The 22,443-nt window shown below is 54.6% G+C and overlaps 1 protein-coding gene across 1 annotated transcript in view; it reads right to left on the bottom strand.

Moving 5' to 3' along the window:
• LOC107529161 (NUT family member 2G-like) overlaps positions 1-22,443 on the bottom strand; it is a 78,064-nt gene that overhangs the window by 37,608 nt on the left and 18,013 nt on the right. The window contains exons 2-3 of the mRNA XM_087823140.1: positions 1,816-1,948; positions 1,136-1,219 (exon numbers count right to left, since the gene is read on the bottom strand). Coding sequence (XP_087679266.1) covers positions 1,136-1,219; positions 1,816-1,948 — 217 coding nt within the window. The remainder of the gene's footprint in view (positions 1-1,135; positions 1,220-1,815; positions 1,949-22,443) is intronic.

Raw genomic sequence — 22,443 nt, 5'->3', positions numbered from 1 at the left:
TATAACACCATCTGATCTTCAACACAAAGATATTTAAACATGGGAAAAGTAGAAGGGCCGAATTGAAAGTTAGGTTTTTACATTTCACTTGAAGTGTAAAGTAGTCGTCTAGTGTTACCCACTCAGAAGCCTCCCTCCTTGGCACGGGGTCCCCTCAGTGCTTCTCCATTGCCTGGTCATTTCATGGCAACACTTCCTCAGAGACTCATCATCCCACCACAATGCTTTTTCTCTTCCAACCACTCCACTAAAATTAGTCTTTTCAAGGTCATTTGCAATTCTGTCGAGAGTACACAACAACTGATACTGTCCCAGAGTGTTTCAGGTAATCAGAGACGTTTTCCTGTTCGCTGTCTCTAATGTTGGATTACGCAGAACATTAACATATGAGTCACTCCCTCACTGCCTTTGGTGCCTTGACAATAGAGCTACAATAGATTTTCACATTAAAGCACAAGTGCTCCTAACATCTCAGACTGGTCAGCATTTTACCGTCTGCAACTGTGTGTTGAAACAGTTGAAACACTTGAAATTAAAGTCCCCTCGCGGCTCCTGGGGTCCAAGCTTTGACACGTTGCTGGAATGTGACAGTGCTGTGGGGCAGGGGAGCGTTGTCCTTCAAATTCTGAAAGCAGGAAACCACCACGGATTCTCACCGTCTGCCGAGTAAAGACTGTTGAGCCACTGAGCCTGAGCTCACCCTTACATGTCTCAATGTTCTGAAAAGTAACGGCAATTCTAGATGCAGAGCAGACTTAGTCTTTCATTCAGTTCAGAATGAAAGACTAAGTGCCCCTGTTGGCGGCACTCTAAACTGCACTTGCAGTACTTTGGGTGCAGGTGCAAGTTGTAAAGGTGCACGGACAGCCTCGAGGGGAATGGGGTACATCTAAAGCTGGGGATCCTGTTTCTACCCAGCACTTTTTTTTTTATATTGAGCGAAAGGAGGTAGAGGTGAAGAGGCATGTGCACGGGGGGGGGGGGGGGGGGCGTCAAGCAGGCGAATGAGAGTGAAAGGACAAATGTTGGAATCCATGGCCTGAGCTCAGGTCCTAGAGCGTGACCTGGGCCAGCCCCGCAGCTCCTCTGAGCCTCATCTGAGACATGGGAGGGTGCCACGCAGTCACAGGGTTACGGGATGTGATGGCCACCAGTGCTGCCACCGTGTTCTGCTGCCCCCTGGCCTCCATGGTGAAGGAGGCCAGCTTTGTCTGGCTCACTGGTTTGGAGCAGAGTGACCCCTGTCACCTCCATGCTAAACATGGGACTTTCAGTGTGAGGTCTGCAGAGCTCTCTGACCATCCACGTGGCCCCTCGCCGCAGAGCGGGCAGGCCTTGCTGCTGAGCTGCCGTGTCCCGTGGGCTGGAACGAAGCCGTGCTGTGCCGAGCACTGAGGTTTTCCCGTGTGTTGCCATGGCAGGGCCCGGTCTCTGCTGTGTCTGGGGTTTTAGGGGCTCTTGCTTCCCTGTCGTTTGGAGAGTGTCGCAAACTCTCCTCTTTTGCTGTCTCCTGCCCTGACACACTTTCCTCTCCTGAAGCCTTTGCTGGGCCCAGGCTCATGTGAGGACACAAAACAAAACTGACTTTCCAGTAGGGGCTGTGGCCTTCCCGTGCCAGCGCGGCCCTGTCTGGGTGCCCACAGTCCTGAGGGACAAGTAGAGGGGGCCTCACCCCCAGTGCTGGGGGCGCATGGCCACTGCCAGGCTCAGGGCCTGCTGCAGCCGGCTGCCAAGAGAGCGGCCCCGCCACTGCCAACGCCAACGCCACCGCACGCCCTCCGTCACCTGCCACACCTCACACCTGCCACACCTCACGCTGATCTCGGAACACAGCCTGCTCGTTCACCCCCGCCACAAAGTTCCCCTGTGTGAGTTCACTGCAGGTCATCACGAAGCACCGCAGGCTTGGGCTTAGAATACAAAGGTCTGTTGCATCCCAGTCTGGAGGCTGGAAGCCAAGATCAAGGTGTCAGCAGGGCCCGTTCCTCTGAGGCTGGATTTGTTCCGGGCTCCGCCCGAGCATCAGGTGTTTGCTGAGAGTCTTGGGCTTAAAGAAGAGGCACTTGTCCTCTGCCTTCAGCATCACATGGGCTGCTCTGTGCGTGTCTGTTTCTGTGTCCAAATTTCCCCTTTTTATAAGGACACCAATCAGATTGGATTAGGGCTCCCTGATGACATCATCTTAGCCTGACTATATTAGCAAAGATCTCATTTCCAAATAAGGTCCATTCTGTAGTACGGGGGTTATAATTTCAACACATCTTTCTTTTAGGGGACACAACTCATCCCATAACACTCTCCTAGTTGAGCAGTCAGGACTGCTTACCACCTTTCAACCTTCCTTTGGCATCTGTATTCCAGAGTCCAGTCCTGGTCCCCAGCGTGCCTGCCCCAGTAGCCTATTCAATGCTGTCCTGCGGAGACTCGGCCTCCTCAGGTCCGTGCAGGCGCTCAGACCCAGCTCAGCTGCCTTCGTGGAGGTTTCCTAGGCCCCTCCAACCCTCATGACATATTGACCTCACTTTTGGCAAATGCCCCACATCTGGCACAGACCTTCTTGCATTCTCTCTTGCAAAGTAGTACTACTCCTGACTGGGGAAGAAACTTTGCTCTAGGTCCCCATGGGGTGAAGTGTCCATGGATCCCAAGGAATGGAGCTGTCAAGAGACTGTATCACCTTCTAGACTATTCTCCCTGCCCCACTGGAACTCAGTCTGCTTCCGACTCCCATCGGGCATTGTGCTCCTGAGAGCAGACCTCAGCACCAGCGATTCCCCAGGCCTGGCGGTGGTCAGGAGTGCTGGAGGGGCAGACGGAGCACAGGGTGTAGGCTCTGCAGCCGCAGATGTGCATGGGAGGCTTCATGGTATGGGACAGGGACAGAGTATGCCACGGGGAAGGGAAGGCCATGACTACACTCCAGGGATGGGGGCTGGATCTTTTCATGGAAACACGTCCAAGTAGAAGAAGGGTTCTAGATTCCAGTCTGCTTTTCCAAGCCATTCTGGAGATGTGTTCCTCAAGGGGGAGGAACAGAACATATTCCATTCAACAGCTTGTAAGCTGAGTCACAACTTTAGGATATTTAACCCTGTTATGTGTAGACCTCTGTTTGTACTTTTGCTTTGAGCCCAGCAAAAGTTGGGGGTGACCTTGCTCCAGGCAACCCTGTGTCTACTTGTGGATTCCAAACCTGTTCTTTTTATTTTTTATTTATTTATTTTTTAAAATATATCTTTATTGATTTCAGAGAGAGGAAAGGAGAGGGAGAGAGAGAGATAGAAACATCAATGATGAGAGAGTCATTGATCGGCTGCAGCCCGCAACTGGGCATGTGCCCTGACCGGGAATCGAACCCCGATCGCCTGAGATCCTAGGTTGACGCTCAACCACTGAGCCATGCCCGGCTGGGCCCAAACCTGTTCTTTTTAGATGAGAGCAACTGAAGCAGGTCCTTCCTGACCCTTGGTTTGTTTTAGATGTTCCTGTTTGGTCATGATGTCACCGTATGCTCTCCTATCTTGTCCTGATGATATTGAAACATCTCCTGGGACTATATGGTCATCCCAACAAAAAAACTGGGGATGGATCCTGGGACAAAGGTGATGGGTCCCAAAACACACATTCAAGTCACAAACGTCTCCAACAAGGCTTGAGGCGGGTGGTTTCAAGTGAAGTAGAGAATGGGTGAGACCTGATGGTCTCTCTCCAGGAGGCTTCTCTCTCCCCATAGGGACCAGCTGTGCTCAGTGTGGGAGTGAATCTGCAGCCTTCCCACCCAGGGCCGTGGGCCGCCTGGAGACCTGATGTGACAGGGCCGGTAGGAAATGCTCCATGAGGCCCCAGGGACAAAGCAGCTCTTGCCACTCTCGTGTGAGTGGCAGAAAGGATGGCCCAGTGGGACGGAACAGACCACTGGGAATCTATCTGGGAATTTTCAGAGGTAGGTGAGACTCCCGAAAGTTAATGCAGAGAGTGTATGCGGACAGAAGTCATTTGGTCGGATGTAAACCCACCTGGACTTTTGCTTTCTGCGTATGGGAGAGCCCGTGCCCTTTCCCTCCCCTGCCCCACGGCTGCCCCCCCCCCCCCCGGGAGAGCAGTGCGCCTGCCTGGCTGTCAGCACCACCGCTGGTGCCCGTGGGCACCCTCCGCCTGGAGGCAGCCCCCACGTCCTCCTCCCCTCGGGGACACAGACAGCAGCCCTTGTCTCTCCCTGTGGCGCGTGCTTCACCAAGTTATCCTCGCCAAGGCCGCTCCACTCCCCAACATGACATTTCATCCTGTTCAGGTTAACCTCGCCCCCTACACTCGCCCGGGCACCCCCTCTCACCCTCCCCTGCTCTCTGTTCCTTCTGTGCAGCCTCCCAAACGCTTCAGGAGCCCTCCCCTTGGCCTCCTCTGCCCCGCTGGTGAGTCAGAGCAGCAGGCCCCGACGTCCCGAGGATGACAGGGACGCCAGGGATCGTCTCCATTCGGTAGGAGTGTCCTGAGTGTGCTCAGGCTGCTCTGTGCTGTGTGGCAGCTTCATTTCCTGCGAGTATTTTAGGAGAGTAGTTTGTCAGCCCCACTGGGCAACGGAAGAGTCAATGTTAGGGTTCTTTTTATAACACGGCCCTCACAGTGCATTGAAATAAAAATACAAGAAAGGTAATGAACTGTCGGTTACGAAGGCAGACTTCTTTCATCCGAACCAGGCAGACCCCTGAGTGTCTGAGGACTTGCACACAGAAATTAGGGGGGGTACACAGTTACTCAGAATTTTACTTTCCATGCAGAGACTATGCTTTGCCCATCCAGGGCACGTCTTTTTCTTCTTTAGCCACAAACCCCTGTTTTGTTGCAATTAACAATGAATCTGGCTCCAGAACCCACATTTCTTAGCCTGCAGTGCTCTGTGCCTGGATCCTGGCCACTGGGATTGAAGCAGCAGGTGTTTCTGGGACTTGCAGGAAAGCACCGGAGAGAAGGAAGGAGAAGAGAACAGCCACGCGCCTTTGCCCTTTCACCGTCACCGCCCCGCCTGGGATGCAGGCTCGACTGCTGCTCCCCGGCAGTCACGTTGGGCCAGTCGGTAGCCTCACCGCTGGAAGCCACTCACCGAGAAGAGTGGAAGGGGACTTTGGAAGGAGCCTGTGACGCTCTTCTCTGGATTTGTTCGTGCAAGCTAGAACAACCCCCGTCTTCTTTAAGCTGCGGGACACATGAATCTGATGCTAGCTGACACCACATCCAAGCGCAAGGAATGTCATGCTATTTTTCTAAACCAATGAAAATGAATTTCAGGTCCCACTAGGGTCTGTCTGACTGGTAAGAAAAAGGATTTCAGCAGTGTTCAGGGGGCTCCCATGCACGTCTCTGGGCTTCTTGTTCTGCCCAGAAAATATGGTGAAGGCTTCTGATATTTGGCTCATCAGGATGTTCACTCAGATGCCCATCCAGGGGGAGGCAGATGGCCCCAGAGCTTCCAGGCCCACTGTGAGCACTGAGGCCTTGGGCCAGGTGTGCAGCTCTGCAGCCCAATCCAGTCCCCATGGGTGCCCTGGGCAGCCATGCCTGCCTCCTCCTGACAGTCCCCTTGGGTGACAAAGGGCTCTAGACATGACCTCCACAGCCCCTGAGAGCCCCTGACTCACAGACCCCCTAGATTCGGGGGATTCCTCTCCCCAAGGCAGCTCCAGGCCTTCAAGCTCTCCCCTCCCCTCCCCTCCTGCAGGGCCCCAGGCTGGCACCCTTGAGGAGCAGGGTTCTTCCCTGGGGGTGGGGTAGGCTGGGGGAAGGAGCTGCTGGCCCTCAGAGGGGTTTCTTCCTTTGTCCTGCTGGGGTGCACAAGGGCCTGTCCTGGGACAGGCAGTGCTTTTCCTGGCTTGGCGAATGGAGAAGGCACAGCACGTGGAGGAGGCTCTGAGGCTCCGTCAGAATTCCCACGTGTTTCCACGTCAGCATCCCATGATCAAACCTGCTGTATCGGCAACATACACTTAAAAGGGCTGAAAGCTTAGAAACTTGAAAAACAAAACAAAAAGGTTTAAAATGGAAGGAACCTGACCTCCCTGTGGGAGGAAGCAGGAGTGGGCTCTGGCTGGGAGGCGCCCTGCCAGGGCCCTCACCCACCCGGACCGCGGCAGTGACAGGGAGCGAGGGTCGGAGGGAAACGCCCCTGTGCCGGCGACGCCACCAATGGGTTGCAATGACCACAGAAGCCACCACAGCGCATCCATGCGAAAGCGACAGGTGCATGAACTCTGACCTCTTGCGCACTGCAGTCAGGATGGAGTGGAGTCTGTCAGTCCTGCCTGACTCCCAGCCCTGGCCTCTCCCTGGAAATGAAGAAAGGCTTTTTCTCCCCCGTACTGTGCGCCTCCGTGGAGCCTGGCAGTCAGTCCCAGCTTGCACCCTTCCCACAGAGGGCGCGCGGCCCTGCCTTCCCACCGCGAGCGGCCGCGCAGGCCCCGGCCCTGCCCTCCCGCGGCCGGTCAGTGTCCCGGGTCACTCAGGCCATGCTTGCGGAGGGGGTGCCACATGGCAGGCTTGCTGCTGCCCCTACTGTAACCCAGACTGTCCGGGGGTGTGACCTCCTGGCATCGCCTCCGCACAGGCCTGCCTGGTCCCTGCGCTCCGCTGTCCGCTGGCACTCGTGTCCCCGGCCAGAGCGCAGGGTAGGGAGCTCGGGCCTGCTTGGCCTGCAGCCTGCAGTGACAGCTCCAGGCCAGTGCCTGCTGTTGGGTTTGGAGCTGGGTTCCGGGCGCTTACCATCTGATTGGCGCCCTCTGACTCACCCACCTGCCGAGAGAGCCAGAACCAAGTCTGGAAAACAAGAACCTTGAACCACTTTTTGTTCCAGGCAAACCTCTCCAAAGACCTTATTTTCTCTAAGCGCCACCTACAGTTACATTGAAAAAATCCAGGTGGGATCCCCCTGAGTCAGCCTCACCCGTTCATTTCTTCCCAAGCTACTGGATTTCTTTCTTTTTTAAAGAATTTTTATTGATTTTAGAGAGACAGGAAGGGGGAGAGAGAGAGAGAAACATCAATGTGAGAGAGACACATCAATTGTTTGCCTACTGCACGCACCCCGACTAGGGCTGGGGAATGAACCTGTAACCCAGGTATGTGCCCTTGACCAGGAATAGAACCCGAGACCCTTTGGTTCACTGACCAATGCTCTAACCGCTGAGCAGGACCAGCCAGGGCCAGGGCTATTTCTTCACAAAAAAGGAAATTAGTCAGTGGAGTAAGATTGCTAACACAATGTACTGGGGGGTTGCAAGAAAATCACGGATGAGTCAAGGCATTGTCTTAAACATGTGCTTTTAGATGAAAAGAAGTGCTTTCGGAGAGAGCACATCATCTCCACAAACTGAGTGTGAGGCTCAGACTCGGGCAGTGCCTGGGGCTGGGTCCTGCGTCCTGAGATGTGGCCGGAGGCGCTCTGCACGCACGAAGGGCCAGGCGCTGCCGGGAGAGGCTCCTTCTCCTGGCCCCACGCAGTCTGCCCTCCCTGTGCTGTCTGCCGTCTTCTGCCTGGGCAGTGCGCTGTGCCATAGGCCATAAGAACAGGAGAGGATATGTTACAAGTTGGCGGAGAGAGCTGGCTTCTTGGGTGCAAGTCTACTGCGATCTGAATCCACTTGGTGAATTCCGAGCTCAGTTCTTCCCATCCCACCTGCACCCTGGAAACCTTTTCCGGGGCCACAGGACACACGTGCCCTCAGGGAAGGTGGTGCCGTCAGCCAGGAGGGGCCAGGCCAGTGGCCCGCGAATGGCAGGGCTGAGTGCGCTGTGGTGATGCTGTGACGGGCAAGCTGTGCACGTTTATGATGTGAGGTCAAGGGGATGCGCTTTAGCCAGAGCTGCCAGTGCCCGCAGCCTCAGCCTCCCCAAGTTTCTCGGGCGATGGAGGCAGTTTGGCCCGTGTGCAGAGAAGGTGGGAGTGCCAGGGAGCTGGCACCCACATTGCCCTGGGCACCAGCTTCAGCCAGTGAGTGGTGGGAGCTGAGGGGCAAATGCCCTGACTCCGAGCAAGTGCTCTGGAGGTCCCCCAGCAGGACTGCAGCCCAGGTGCCCTCCCAGGTAACCTGCTCCGCAGCATACCTCCCACCAGGCTGTGGGGACCACCTGCCCCCAGACGCGCCAGCGCCTGCGCCCACTTGGCTGGGTTCCTGCTGGCGGGTGGCTCCCGAGGGGCCGCTGCTCTGCCAGCACCAGGGGCGGGGTGAGCGCTGGCGGCTGGAATGGCCAGGCCGGGAGCCCGGGAGCCAGCTGCCTCTGTTTCCATATAATTTATTTAATTGTATGTGGGTAAAATTTAATTGTTAATAAGAGCTGGGCTTAACAACCAGCTCAAAAAACCCCGACAATTTAACAAGCCGCTCCCACTTCCTCTGCCCCCAGCCTCTGCCCTCTTCCCTGGCCTGTGCCCCAGGCTGGTGGCCTCAGCTAAGGACTCACTTTCAGAGAACAGGCTACTCATGGCTGCCTGACCCATACTCAGGCCAGCGGGACCTCGGGCTCAGGTCCAGTCACCTGCGTGGCCCCTCTGGTCCCCTGAGACGGAGCAGGGCCCACCCTTGCTCTCATCTGTCTCTCCTCTCCCAGAAACAAACGGTGGCTCTGTTGCCAAGGCCAGCAAGTGGGCATGTACCCCTCTGGGGGCTGAGCCGCCAGCATCAGGCACACCCTCTGTGAGGGTGACAGGCTTCCAGTCACGAGCACTGGCCGTAGAGTGGTGTCAGAGTACGTGTGCGAGTGCCTAGGTGTATGCAAGTGTACACGTGTGTGCGAGTGCATGTGTGTGAGGGGGTACATGTGTGACTGAGTATATAGGGGCGTGTGAGTGTACGTGTGTGAGTGTGTGTGAGTGTACCAGTGCATGTGTGTGGATATTGTATGTGAGTGTGCACGAGTGCATGTGTATGAATGTGAGTGTATGAGTGTGTGTGTGAATGTGTGTGTTGTATGTGAGTGTGAATGCATGTGTAGGATGTGTGAATGTGTGTACTATATGTGTGTGTGTGAATGTGTGTATTATGAGTATATGGAGTGTGTGAATACATATGCATGAAAGTGTGTACTATATGTGAATGTGTGTATAAACATGAATCAAGTGAGTATGTGTGTGAATGTGTGTGTATGAGTATGAATGTGAGCATTATCTGTGCATGTGTGAATGCATGTGTCTGAGCATATATATTGTGTGTGTGAATGTGTGTGTATAAATATGTGTATTGTATGTAAGTGTGTGAGAATGCGTGCGTATGAGTGTATGAGTGTGTGCATTATATGTGAGCGTGTGTATGAATGCGTGTATTGTGAGTATGAGTGTGTGTGAATGCGTGTGTATGAACATGTGTGGTCTCAGCACCTCGCCCCCTTCCTCTAGCAGCGACACCCTCTTATTCACCTGGGAACCACCCTTGCACCCCGTGTAGTCCCTGTGGAGCTGCGAGTGGAGGTGATGGCCTCACATGGACAGAGAAGGGACCCAGGGCTGGGCTGGCTGACCGGTGCCTCTGTCCGTGGCCGCAGTGGGAGCGTGTGACTTGAGCAGGGCCTGAGGAGCCCTGCCCAGCCCCTTGGGGCCGGCAGCATCTCGGGCCCTCTGGGGCCCTCTCAGCCTTCCCTGCGTCCGGTGTGGGGATGTTTGTGTCGCGAGGCTGCCGGTGGTGGGAAGGCCTTGATGAAACCAGCACGCCCTTGAACACGTAATCAGTGTCCAGAATCAATTACCACGAACCCTGGGAGCTGTGACAGCCACTCGACTTGGACCCGGCAACAGAACTCTCAGCACAAAACAGTCAACAGGTGACCACATCATTTGTTTTGTTCCCAAAGTGAAAGGAACAGAACATACAGGGGGACTGACCTGTAGGGGCAGCTATGCTGCTTCAGACAAAAACAAGCTGTTTCTGAAATGTTCAAACGTTAGGTGACTGAGACTTCCAGGGATTATTTTGCTCTATTTCTGTCTGCAAAAGTCCCCCTTTTCTGGATTGAAAACATGTCTTCATGCCCCCTCGGCTGGGGGAGACACATTTAAAATGTTTGTCCCCACTCCAGAGATGGCTCCCCACACAGGGCTGCGGCACCCCCGAGCCTCCCCCTTCAGCACGTGCCAAGAGCCTCCTTATCCACCTCCCTCCTCTCCATTCGCTTGCTCTTAATTGTTTGGTTTTATTTCCAATTTCCTCTCCCAGACCCCTGCAGCCCTGCTTCTGAGGGCACCTTCAATCGCTCTGGGGTCCCCACTCGGGGGCAGGCCGCAGGTCAGGGGACGGCTTTGGCCTTCCTCTGTAATGTGTGCTCGTTACATCTACGAAGGTCTCTCTCGGGTTCTCCTCACTCTCTCCTCACAAGAAGGATTATTTTGTGTGATCTCTGTTTGAATGAGAATCTGCCCGTGGCTACGTGGCCACTCAGCAGGAGGGCCCAGCCTCTGAGTGGTCCTGCAGGCCGGAATCCACTGTGGCTTTGTCTCTCTGTCACCCTCCTCCCCCTCAACCCCTCCGATGTCATCTGTTCTCTGGGTGACTCTTCTGCCTCTTCCACAAACCGAGCGGGGTCTCTGCTGGGGTTGTGTCAGGAGCCTGGGGGACAAGCGTCCGCAGTAGCAAGCAGAAGCCCTGGACGCCGTCTCAGATTCTTCCGAGGATGCGCAGCGGCTCTCCTGGGAGCGGGGTTGGCAGCCTCCCTCCCTCCCCAGGGCCGGTGCAGTCAGCTCCCGCCGGCTCTCGCGCAGGCCCATTTCTGACCTGGGCTTTCATTTCTGCCCTGGACCCGCCTCCAGGCTGCCCATGCCTGTGGTCAGGACAAATCTGGTGGGAGTTGCTTGGGCAAAGATGGAAGGGAGGGTTGCCTGGGAGAAGCTGCAGAAAGTGTGCTAAGGCTGGGTCTGGGGTACCATGCAGACAGGGGCCTGGAGACCTGGAGAGGCGGGTGGGACACCGAGCAGGGGCACAGAGAGGGGGGCTGCAGCTCTCTGGACCTCCTGAGCCCCTCTGCAATGATGGGTGGGAGGGGAAGTTTCTGGGGCGTGCCAGGCAATGGGACCTGCCTTCCAGAATCAGCAGAGGAGCCAGGCCCCATGACTGCAGGTTAAGAGATAACAGCGAACGCTGGCATCCTTAGAGGCCGTGCAGTCTCTCTGTCTTTGTGCTCTCTCGGTGCCATTCTAGACAACAGTTCTCAGTTCTCCAACACCCGCTTTGTCTCCAGTGATTCGACTCAAATCTGGCAGGAATTGGAGTCAGCACACACTGTGCAGGCTCAGGGCTCAGGGCCCCAACTGCTCCCTTCAGATGCTGGACACGTCTCACAGGCCCAGCATACCTCTGACCAACCGGCTATAAATTCAGAGGCTCCCAAGAGCGGTACCCAGGCTCCTTAATTCACAAGAACGACTCGCAGAATTCAGGCAAGTGCTTTCCTTGCTACTGCTGGTTTATTACAAAGGATACAACTTGGGAACAGCCAGATGGAAGAAGGGATGCGTAGGGAAGGGCTTGGGGGCGGGGTGAGTGGCGCACCCTCCCTCCCAGCTCGTTGGCGTTCACCAACCCAGAAGCTGGCTGAACGTGCAGTTTGGGGATTTTCTAGAGGTTCTGTCACATTGACACAATTGATTAAACCACCGGCCATTGTCGAATAAGTGGGTACCCAGCTCCTCTTATTCTCACTTCTTACTACACCACAATGCTACATCCAAAAGAGACCCGAAGACTAGTAAGCAGGAGGAAGTTCCCTGACTTTACCCCGGCACCAGGCAGAACCCCTGTCACCAGGAGCCTGGAGCCTGAATGATCCCTAGACCACAGTGTGGCCGCCGCAGACACACGGCTGGGTGAGAGCCTTGGCGGCTGCGCAGACTCACCCTCGATTCCAGAGGAAGTAGATGTTGCAAGGGGCAGAGTGTGCGAGAGAGCCTGGGTGTGAGCAGCTGCCCCTCGGGCCCTCTCAGAGGCCGCCTCGGCCCCCCACCACCCTCGAGTAGGCCTGGCCGCTTCTTGGCCTCCACTGGTCTTGTGTCCAGCTCTGGGCCTGCCCACCACCTCCCCCTCTGCAGTGGCGAGTGAGGCACACTAAAGTGGGAGGCCACCCAAGGTCTCAAGCTGGGAAGGCCGCCTTGAAAGATACTTGGGCTCCAGTTCTCAATCTTTAGAGGTTGGGGGGCCAAGCAGTGGTGCATGTGTGGGGGGCACCTAGTTTGTGGCTTTTACCCGACAGACGCCAGACAGACACAGTAACAGAGGACAGTAGGTCAGAGCACAGCATGGGAGATGGGTGATGAGATGTGAGTATCTATTACCTTGGATTTTAATATAATTTATTTTATTGTAGGTATATACATTTTAATTTTTAATAATGGCCATGCCTAATAGCTGGTCCCCAAATTCATGAACATTTGGCAGTGGGCTCCAACAAATGGATACAAGCCAGCTCAAGCTGCCTTGGGGTCCTTGGCTGGCTGTGCCCTGCGGTGTCACAGTGGCCTTTCTCCTGGAGGAAACGAGTGGCTACTGGGAGACAGAGACCTTCCTGGGTCCCTGGGTGGAAAGTGTGGGAGCAGAGCAGCACAGTGGGTGGCCAGGGACTTTGGGAGTGGCTGGTGCTTGTTTGAGGAATTGCTCTCAGGGGCTCACATGTGAGCCTCCCAGTGCAGTTTTATTTTATTATAGTGTTAATTTATATTTGTCCACTGTTTTTCCCATTAACGGCATTAAACGGTGCAGTGCCCTGATGTGACAGGAAGAGGGAAAACCTGCACTTTTCCTAAACATGTTAAGGCATTTGTAAGTGTGCTCTTGTGTGTACACATGTATGTTATATATGTATATCTATATCTGGTGTGGTAGCTTTCAGACTTCTCAGGCATAACAGAAAAAAAGGGGGCGAAACTAAATTCTACTGTGTAGGAACATACACAGGTAATAATACCACAGAGAAAACTAAAGCAGTGATGAGCAGAAAGGGAGCCTGTGGCCCCCCAGGAGGGAGGGTGGCCTGGGGTGGCCCCTGGGTCTGGGAAGGTCCTGGGGGTGGCTACAAGTGAGTTTGTCTTGTAAACTCCATGAAGCTTTGTGTATGCTCTGTGCAGCTTTCTGTACTGTGGTACATTTAACGATAAAAAGTTAAATATGTGTTCATATATATAAATGTATGTATTCACGCATGTGTGTACATGTATCTATCCTTATATATGTGTGTATATGCTTTTATGTACACACATGTTGTAAATACACACTAGCTCGTTTTAATCTGCATTGGCAGAAGGTCTTGCTCTTGAGACCTGCTGGGGAAACCGGTTTGTCCAGGGGCTTTGTGGCTGGGCCTTGCTGGCCTGTGCCTAGCTGCCTCCCCTGACTGAAGGCCTGAGAGGCCAGCAGGGTACTCTCCGGCCTAGAACTGGTCCCAGTGCTCCTTTCAAAGGGAACCTGTGCTGCTGGGCAGAGCTGGATGGGCTTCTCGGGAGGCTTGGCTCCAAGTTGCCCTGTGCCTCTCCCGCGGTGCGAGCCCTCGCATCCGAGCAGGGGCTGAGAGGGGGTGTTCACTCTGGGGTGTGCGGGGAGCAGGCTGGGCTGTCCAGCAGCTCCTTGCAGTGGTTGAGGTTTCTGGCCCCTCAGCCCACACAGGTCTCCTGAGAAGGTGCACCCCAGAGTCTGGGACCCACGTCTGCAGCCGCTTTCCAGGAAGGCTCCTTCCTGTGGGAGCACCCTTCTCAGGAACGGGCTTAGCTTTCCAGGCCTGGTGGGGCAGCATGTTTGCAGGCCCAGGAAAGTCCTGCTCTCCAGCCCAGAACGTGAAAATGATTGAGAACAGGCTGGGAGTCACAGGGGGACCAAGTGAGGAAGAGATCCAGGGGTCGCATTAGATCCCCGAGGGAGAACTTGGGGTGCAGCTGGGCAGCGTGGGCTCTTAGGAGGCCCCGCCTGGGGCCTGGTTGCCCTCCCACGTCCCCGTGTGGCCGGCCCTTAGCACAGGCGGGGGCAGAGCTGTGCCTCGCCCTGGATGGCCCCGGGGATCCAGTCTATTTTCAGCCACTGTAGCTCTTGCTGCTTGTTTTGTTTCTTAAAAAGGACTGTCAGTTGTGCCACCAGTTCCCAGGGTTCTTGCACAGGGTAGTCACGTGCTATGTTGTTTTGACTTTGTTTGAAAGCTGAGTTACATCTTTGTTGTTCTAATACGGCCACAATATTTACAAGTTCACTTTTTTGATTTTTTTTTATTTTGGCTGGTTTATTTCATGTGCAATTCTGAAGGTGAAAATTTTCTGCCATTTCACCATCGTTTTGGCCAGGTTTTTGTTTGGCTTGGTCTGGTTCCTAAGCACAGCTTTGGGAGCTGTTTGTGAAGTGCCTCCTGGGTCCCTGCTGTCCTGGGTGCTGTGCCCACATCACTTTATCACTTTACATGAAAATCTACGTAAAAACAAGGAAGAATAAATAATGGCTCTTAATTTTCTTTTGCAGGAAAAAGCAATTTCTTACTTGATCTGTGGTTCAGGATGTACCAGAACCGTTAAAGTGTGTTAGAATTTACGGGTGCCCTCTAAGAATAGCAGCTGTCATCCATGCGGCTTTCGGAACTGCAGGCATTTTGCATGGGAGAAAAAGGCAGACAGCAAATTCTTATACACGGACTCAAAGAACTTCCGTGGACAACAGACTGCGGTCCCCTTACCTTTGGTCCCGTAAATATTATTTGCTGTCTTTCAGCCCCGCTGGGTTGAAATTCACTTTCCCACGTTACGCCTTTAGTCAATATTGGAGGCCTATTTAATGTAAATGTCAGGAACTGCTAGGACTCCCTGCAACAGAAAACCTGACCCCCAGGTGACAGGATAAACAGTCACTGGGCCAAAGGACGAACCCGCTTCCTGGAACACGCTCGCGCAGACCGCCGAGGACAGCCCAGAAACGACAGCTGCCCTCGCCTCCGGTGCGCACAGCCTGACCTTCAGAGAGCAGACGTGGACCGAACACTCCCTGCGCCTCCAGCCCCCGCTCCGTTATCTCCAGAGCCCGGGCTGGCCGCGGGTTCTGTCAGAGGGGGTGGGGTGCGGCCCGGTCACTCCGCCCCTGCGGCGGTTACCGCACCCCAGTGTTCTGGAGGAGTGACCTGTGGAGTTTGGCTTGACTTTGACTTTGCCAAAGTAAACTAAAATCCAGGCTTAAAAGTGTAATAAAAGATCAGGTTCTTCTATATGGAACTAAAGATACACAAGGAGGAGGGAACAACTTAATTAAAAGTATAGGACCCTGATATTGTTACTATTAACGAAACAACAGCAGTAACAGAAGTAGGGCTGCAAGAAGGGCCGGGCTGCCGAGCACGGTCAGGAGACACTGCTCGGACAACGGGGCCCTGGAGGCGTGGGCGCTGGGGAGGGTCCCGGGCACAGCTCAAAGCTCCTGCCCTTCGGGACGCTGAGGTGTCTTCTGTGTTTTGTGTTAGCCGTGCGGCGGAGGCTGCTGTGGGATCGTTTCCTGCAGGGCCGTGCCCCTGGCTCTCGCTGAGCCCGAGCCCAGGCCACTCTGCCTTCAGGCAGCAGACCAGACACTGACGGGCGCCCCGGTGCCCCTCACAGAGGCTCCGGCCTCTCTGCACTGCACTGTGTGGGCTTGTCTGCAACACGCTCAGACGTGGCTCCAAGATTCTGTTTTAAAAGCAAGTCTTCAGTAAAACCTTTCCATTAGGAAGGTAATCTGACCGAAACCCCAGCAGTGGCGGAGAGGATAACAGTATCGCTCCAGATCCTAAGGCTGGCTGAGCACCTGGGTATCCCACTGAACTGCCCAGCGCCAGCCCTGCCCGCTGCCCGGCGCCCCGGCTGCCTGCCCCTGGCTCCTCGCCGGGGGGACGCGGCTGCCCAGTGCGCAAAGGCCCAGCTATTTCCTTTCAGGGCACGTTCCTCGGCCACGGTCAGAGACGCCACAGGACACAGGACGGTGGGAGGCGTGGGCTCGCAGCCTCCGAGGGGACGTGGTCCGGAGACTGCTCCGCACTCACAGTGAACACTGTTGCCACGGAAACCCAGTCAAGAGCCGACCAAGAGTCTGGCGGACCCAGGAAAATGAACGTTTTCCTCTTACATCTCTCAGCACCCGTGACTTGATCCTGTTAGACTGCGCTGGTTTCCTTCTGCCGCGGCGGCAGAGCTGCTACAATCCATTTACCCTCTGTCCTCATTTGTCCCACTGATACTCCCCGCGACACAGGAAGAGCCCCCGCAGCTGGGGCGGGCACCTGCCCGCTGGCGACAGGTGCTGTGCCGTAGCCCCCGCCCCGGGACCTGGGCTTACGGGGCCAGCTGCTCCATTTTCAGAGGCCTGCTTCTCATCTGTGCGGGGACTGGGGCATTTGAAACCGCATCCTCCCGAAGAGCACTGGGGAGTCTCCCTGCGCTGTGGCCTCACGTGCCAAAGGGAAGGGTCAAAGGGGATTTGGCCCCTCGCCTCAGCCGGAGGCCAGACGTCAGCGTGAGGCCCGCGCGTGGGCTGCGGCCTCCGGAAGGCGCGGGCCGCGAATCCAGGGCCCCGCGCTCCACCAGGACCCATGTGTTTACTCCCACTTGGCAGAGTTTGAGTGGCAAACAGAAACGTGCGTTTTCCACCAGACTTGTGCAACAGGGACTGTCAGCTTACAAACGCCAACAGTGAGTGTTCTGTACAAATGTGCTCCCCAGAAAAATACGGGCCGGCTTCTGTTCTGGGAGAAGCTCGGGGCAGGAAAGCCTCCTCTGGCTGCTCCCCAACAGTTACGTCCGGGAGGCTGTGCGAATAGTGACAAGGCGGCGTCTGGCGACTTTCTCCCCACCCCGAGCCCAGGTTCTCCCACAGGAGCCCGGGTGCCGCTGTGGCCCAGGCTCCCTGCCTGCTCTCAGGCTTCACGCACTCGCGTGACGTCAAAACATGCTTTTCTCTTTCAAACCTGAGAATGCCACCGACTCATAGGGAACCAGGCAAACACAGGAAAGTGATTAAGAACGTGCATAATTCATATGAAATCTCCAAGCCTACAAATAATGTTTCTGAGTTTTAGGGTGTAAACTCCTCTCAGGGAGAGACTTTAGGATCACAAAGAACCCCCTGGTGTGGGGACGGCACGTAGGGGACAGCTTAGCTGGTTTTTCACAGGCAGCCGGGGGAGGCCTTGGCGAGAGCCCTAAGAGCCTGCTTTTATCAGACTAGAATCAGTCCAAACTCAGTGCCTGGCTGGGAGGAAGTAGCTCAGTCCCAGGACTGAGGGGCACTGACCTGGGGCCACAGCGCCTCCCCCTCCCAGGGGCCACTCACAGCACTTGGAGCTCAAAGGCTTCCAGGGGTCCACCCGAAACACGGGACACTGTCAGCATCTCTCACATTCTGTGGGGTAGACAGTGAGGCAGGAGGGCCTGTGAGGTGGGGTCACTCTTAATCCCCCCACAGGCAACTGGCGGGGCAGCGACGGCTGAGCCCCGGGACCGCAGTCGTGAGAGGCGTCTCGGACGGCCGATCCCCGCGAGGCCGGACACCTGGTGCCGGTGGAGGCGGTGGGAGAGGGGACCTGCCGGAGTCCAGGCCACCCACTGAGTCAGGGTGGTAGTAACATTGGTTCTCTAAGCCACCAGGCTCGGGTGACTTTTACACATCAATGGAAATGCCGTGTAATTTACAAATGCCTCGTGTTTACTGTTTATCACCTGTTCCCCTCAACTTCCCCCAGAGCTGGCAGGAACCTCCACAGGGCAGAGGGCTCTGCTCTGCCAAGGGTGTATCCTGAGGGCCTTTGACCGTGCCTGAAGCTTAAAACATATCTATGTTGTTATTCTAAGGGAACATCCTTATAAACATAATTTACTCTTCTTTTAAAAGGTGGGATGGATTCTGAATTTCATTGTGTTGCAGAATTTATCATGACATGGATATGCCATGTACCTCCTGGAGTGGGGTATTGCAGAATGCGGTTTTCTAATCGTGCGCATCTGGTACACGCCTCTGCGTACTTTGACTGCCTTCTTTTGGCATGGGGCTTTACATACAAGTTGTTTTTTTTTATTAAAAAGTGTTTATATTTATCTTTCCATTTTTAAAAACTAGTTTGGTTTCTGAGTTTTACATGTTTCATAAGATGAAGTGAGTAGATGCTTTACTCATGACAGTGGGAAATAAATACACCCAGCACTGAAGTAATAACACAAAGAACAGGAAAAAGCAGAAGACCCAAGCAGCAAGCCCAGAGCCGCTGCCCATGAGCTCGGAGCTGCGGAGTGGACGTTTCCTGAACAGCTGCTCCAGGAACGCGCTTTCCTTGAAGAAAGTTTTTAAGAAACGTCAACGATATTCCAGCGGCTGTAAAATTACCAAATAAAGCCCATTCTCTCACAGAACTGTGCAGGTACAGCACAGGCCAGGACACGGAAGAAAGGCCCCTTGGCAGCAGCTGTCTTGCCTTTCGATTTCAGCATAAGAAGCAGTGGACTTCCCGGGACCCCTGTGTGCACATCGGGGCAGGTCCCTCCTGCAAAGCGGCCGAGCTGGGTGGTCCAGTAGTTACACTGGCTGCCTTAGAGCCCAGGGGCTGGGAATTGATGTTGCTACTGAACAGTTGCATTACCTGGGAAAGCTCTTCCCAAGCTCTGCTCCCTCATCTGTGAGGTGCAGGGGGCTAGTGCTGCCTCCAGGACTAAGGCGAGAGCATCCATGACACCTCAGCCCAGACACTGAGCCTTCGTGAGTACGTAGGAGCTATAACCAGCTTCAGGTCTGGTATCACCTGGCCGTGGCTCCATTTCCCATATCTTCCCAGGACATTAACAACAGCGTTACGGGGTGGCAGGTTTTAATAATGTATCAGTGAGCTTCCAATTCTCTGATTAGAAAATAAAAGTGCATGTAAACACACTTCTAAATCATTTCAGAAGTTCAAATTCTACATTAAGGTCCCACAGCTGAGTAATTCCTGGTTCCAGCCCCACCTACCGAGTGAAGCTGTTCTCAGATTTTGGGGGATGGCCTGGGGTTCGAGGCCCTGGGATCCTGAGTTGTCACTGTGTCCCAGGGCTTCTGAGGCTTCACCAGGCCTCTCCTCCTGTCTCACACTGCTGCTTGCTCACCTCTGGCTGTGTTTATGTCATTTATTATACTTGATTCTCCCTGGAAATGGAAATGCTGTCCTCCTGTTGATGAGCTACCTTAAGTCCCTTTTGGGGGTAGGGAGCACTCACGAGGAGCAGTATAGACAAGGCTCCCACATCCTGCTTGCAGGTGGGCCTGGGTGAAGCCCGAGCTATTTCTTCCCTTCCAGTTGCTACTGACATTGCACTGGAGCTGACAGAGCAGCCGGTCCTTCCCTCATGGTCCATGGGGACTTGTGCTCTGGTCCCTCAGGGGCCAGGCCTTGCTGACCCCACACTGGTTTCTGGGTCTCCAGTTCTACCATTTGTCCCTGGATGTGGTACACCCAGGGCAGGTAACATGACTCCTGGGGCCGGCGTTCACCGGCCAGGCTGGGGTGGAGGGCCCGTGGGGCAGGGCACTTTCTGGCCTGGAGAATCCTAGCAGCCAATCATCCCTCCTTATAAATTCATTCCTCCCAGACTCTAGAAGCCTCACTTGGATGCTCCATGGTTCAAATCTTCACACCTCCCCTTGGCCTTAGAGTGAAGCATGAAGGTCATACAAGCCCAGCAGGGTGTTCACGCCTGTGGGGCTCCAGCCTTAGACGGCATCCTGCTCACACCCCTGGGGAGCGATGTCCCCTCAGTTCGTGACTGTTTCCATTCCTCTCCCCTCACTTACCTGGGGAGGGGATGCACCCTCGGCACACTCTGCCCTGCATTTGTGCCCTATTTTACTTTGTTTGGTCCTATGCACATTGAGGGAAATTCCACACTTGAGAATGAGAACCGTGCTCCAGTTTTCCTGCTCCGTAATCACGAATATTTTACGTACATTCTCATTTTATGTTGTAAACTAAGATTAGTAATATGTCACAGGCAAGATCAATCCTTGTCCTCTTAAAACCCTTGCTAGTTCGGGAAATTAAAAAAATTATTAATCATATTATATGCTGATTAAAAGTCCCAGGATTTGAGAACAAGAGGTAGGAATCAGCACCATGGCCTTTTGACATGAGACCGGTTAAGAAATCACATGCACGGAGAGCCCTAGGGCCCCGGGCCGGGGGGCGCCTCGCCCAGCCCCCCTCGCTCCGTGTGTCAGAGCTGCTGTCAGGGTCGTGGTCCAGCGGCACCGGCCCTGGAGCAACAGCGCGTCCCTGCCTGGGCTCCTGGATTCTGCACAGTCACCTCAGGGAGGCTGAAACTTCAGGCCCTAAGGTAATTCCAGCAAAGCCTCCCCTTCACCGAACGTACGTGTTCAGGTGCCCAGCCCTGGCTTCACGCCTCCGCGGTCATGTCCCGCCTGCTGCTTGGCTGCAGCGTTCCCTTTGGTGGAAAACAGAAGGTCGGCCACCACGCGCTGTCTCATCCTGGGGACCCTCTGCCTCGCTGCCCCTGTTCACATGCCTGGCCTCATAAAGGAGCTCCGAGCCTCTCTTGCTCACAGCGCTCTCACGCCAAACGTGGGGGTTTTCCTCGCACCACGCACGCAATTCTCCCCCTGTCCGCAGGCACAGCTGGGCACCCAGGGATTCCGTTCCATTCTGACACTAACTGGCAGAGCTGTTACAGACCCCGCAGGCCAAGGGCTCAGCCCCACCAGACTGCCTCACTTCAGATGCGAGTCACCAGTCCCAGGCTGTCACCTGCACTGACCAACTGGCCGTAAATAGGGGTTCCCATAGCCCCTCCTCAGGCTTGATAATTTGCTAGAATGGCTCATAGGCTCAGGAAAGTGCTTTCCCTGCTATTAGTGGTTCATTGTAAAGGATACGAATCCCAGAGCGGCAGAGGGAAGGGAGCTGCCGGGCAGGTGGGCGCCCCGCGGAGCCTGCCCAGCACTTCCAGTGTTCACCAACCAGGGGCTCGCCAAAGCCTGGCCTGCAGTTTTTTAAAAACCTTTTTATTCATTTACTTTCTTATGGAAGCTTTATTACATGGGCATGGCAGATGAAGGAACTGGCCCTTGGATTCAGTCGCTCTCCCTCGCACTCCCCTCCCCGATGGGAGGTCGGGTTGGGCTGAAAGCTCCAACCTAATCATGTCTTGGTATTTCTGGCAACCAGACACCCTGCGGAAACTACCTATGGGCCCTGAGCCCCAGCCATCTCATTAGCAAAGAAAAGACACTGTTAGCACTCAGGAAGCCCCAAGGGTTCTAGGAGCAGTGTGCCAGGAACTGGGGACCACAACCAAATACACATTTCTTGTTGTACCCCAGTGGCCATCAAGGTCTCCGATATGCAAATGCCCCTTGTTAAGTTAAGTTAGCAGGATGGATGCGCCCATAACTCTGCCTCTATGAATTCCAGGTGGCCTTTCAAAGCTAATATTAAGAAGCCTTCTTGGATCTGCTGATGTGGTGGCCATGGGTTTGCAGGAGGTTGAAGGATGACTGAGTGTTGTTTTTACTAAGTAATTGACTGAGCATTTGAGGCTAGTTGCATGCCACTGCTGTCTCTGTCTGGACTGTTTTTCCCTCCTTCGCTCCTCGGAGTAGATGGGGCTCTTGCACCCAGATACCCCTTCTTTCCTGCACCCTTGGTGTGGAGCTCACGGTCCTATCTCAGGGACTCTAGGACTGGCATGCACATGCTTCTGCCGAGGCACTGTGGGCAGAGTGCCCGTGTGCGGGTCCTGAGCCACCTGGGCACTGCTGGTTTCTGCATGCCCTCTGGATGCCGCACTATTTTCCCACAGTGAAAACGCCTCACTGAGTCACGGGCCCAAGGAGCATGTGTGACACACAGAACAGACCTGGACTCAAGCCCTGGCCTCCGGCCAAGGCTAGCAAACCATAGCTACTTAGCCCGAGCATGAAAGAGAAATGTTTCCTGTCGCAGCCACGGAGTCTGTCCCTGGAAATAGTGACTGAGGGCTCCTCTTCCTCGACTCTAAGGCCCAGAGTGCCTGCTGGGTCATATCCAGTTTACAGTTAATGCTCGCAGCTATTTTAGGCTGAGAGAATTTGTTACAAGGTGGATCTTTGATAGATGATTGCGCACTGCGAGATTCCATTATGAACTGATGACCTCCAATACTTGTACTTTTCTTCTCTACTTTGCGTTGGTGTTTTGAGATTGGACACCTTGGTGGCACCTTTATCAGAGCTGAAGAGGAAAAGTCAGAGGAGATGAGCTCGAACCAATCATTTCAGAAGGCAGTGGTGGGGAAGGAGACCGGGGCTCCTGTTTCAGTGGTCCTGAGACTTTTGTGTATTCCAACCTCATGGTACCACCAAGCATCCCAAGTTGGCCTGTAGAAGTCCTTGCACCTAATTTTAACTGAATCAATATTTGTTGCCTAAATGATTGATGCTTCCAGAATATAAAAAGTTGCTTTAAGTG

The sequence above is a fragment of the Miniopterus natalensis genome, chromosome 12, assembly GCF_054644295.1.
Source record: "Miniopterus natalensis isolate mMinNat1 chromosome 12, mMinNat1.hap1, whole genome shotgun sequence".
Taxonomy (NCBI): domain Eukaryota; kingdom Metazoa; phylum Chordata; class Mammalia; order Chiroptera; family Miniopteridae; genus Miniopterus; species Miniopterus natalensis.
The sequence above is the reverse complement of the archived record's forward strand: the minus strand, read 5'-3'. Positions and strand labels throughout refer to the sequence as shown.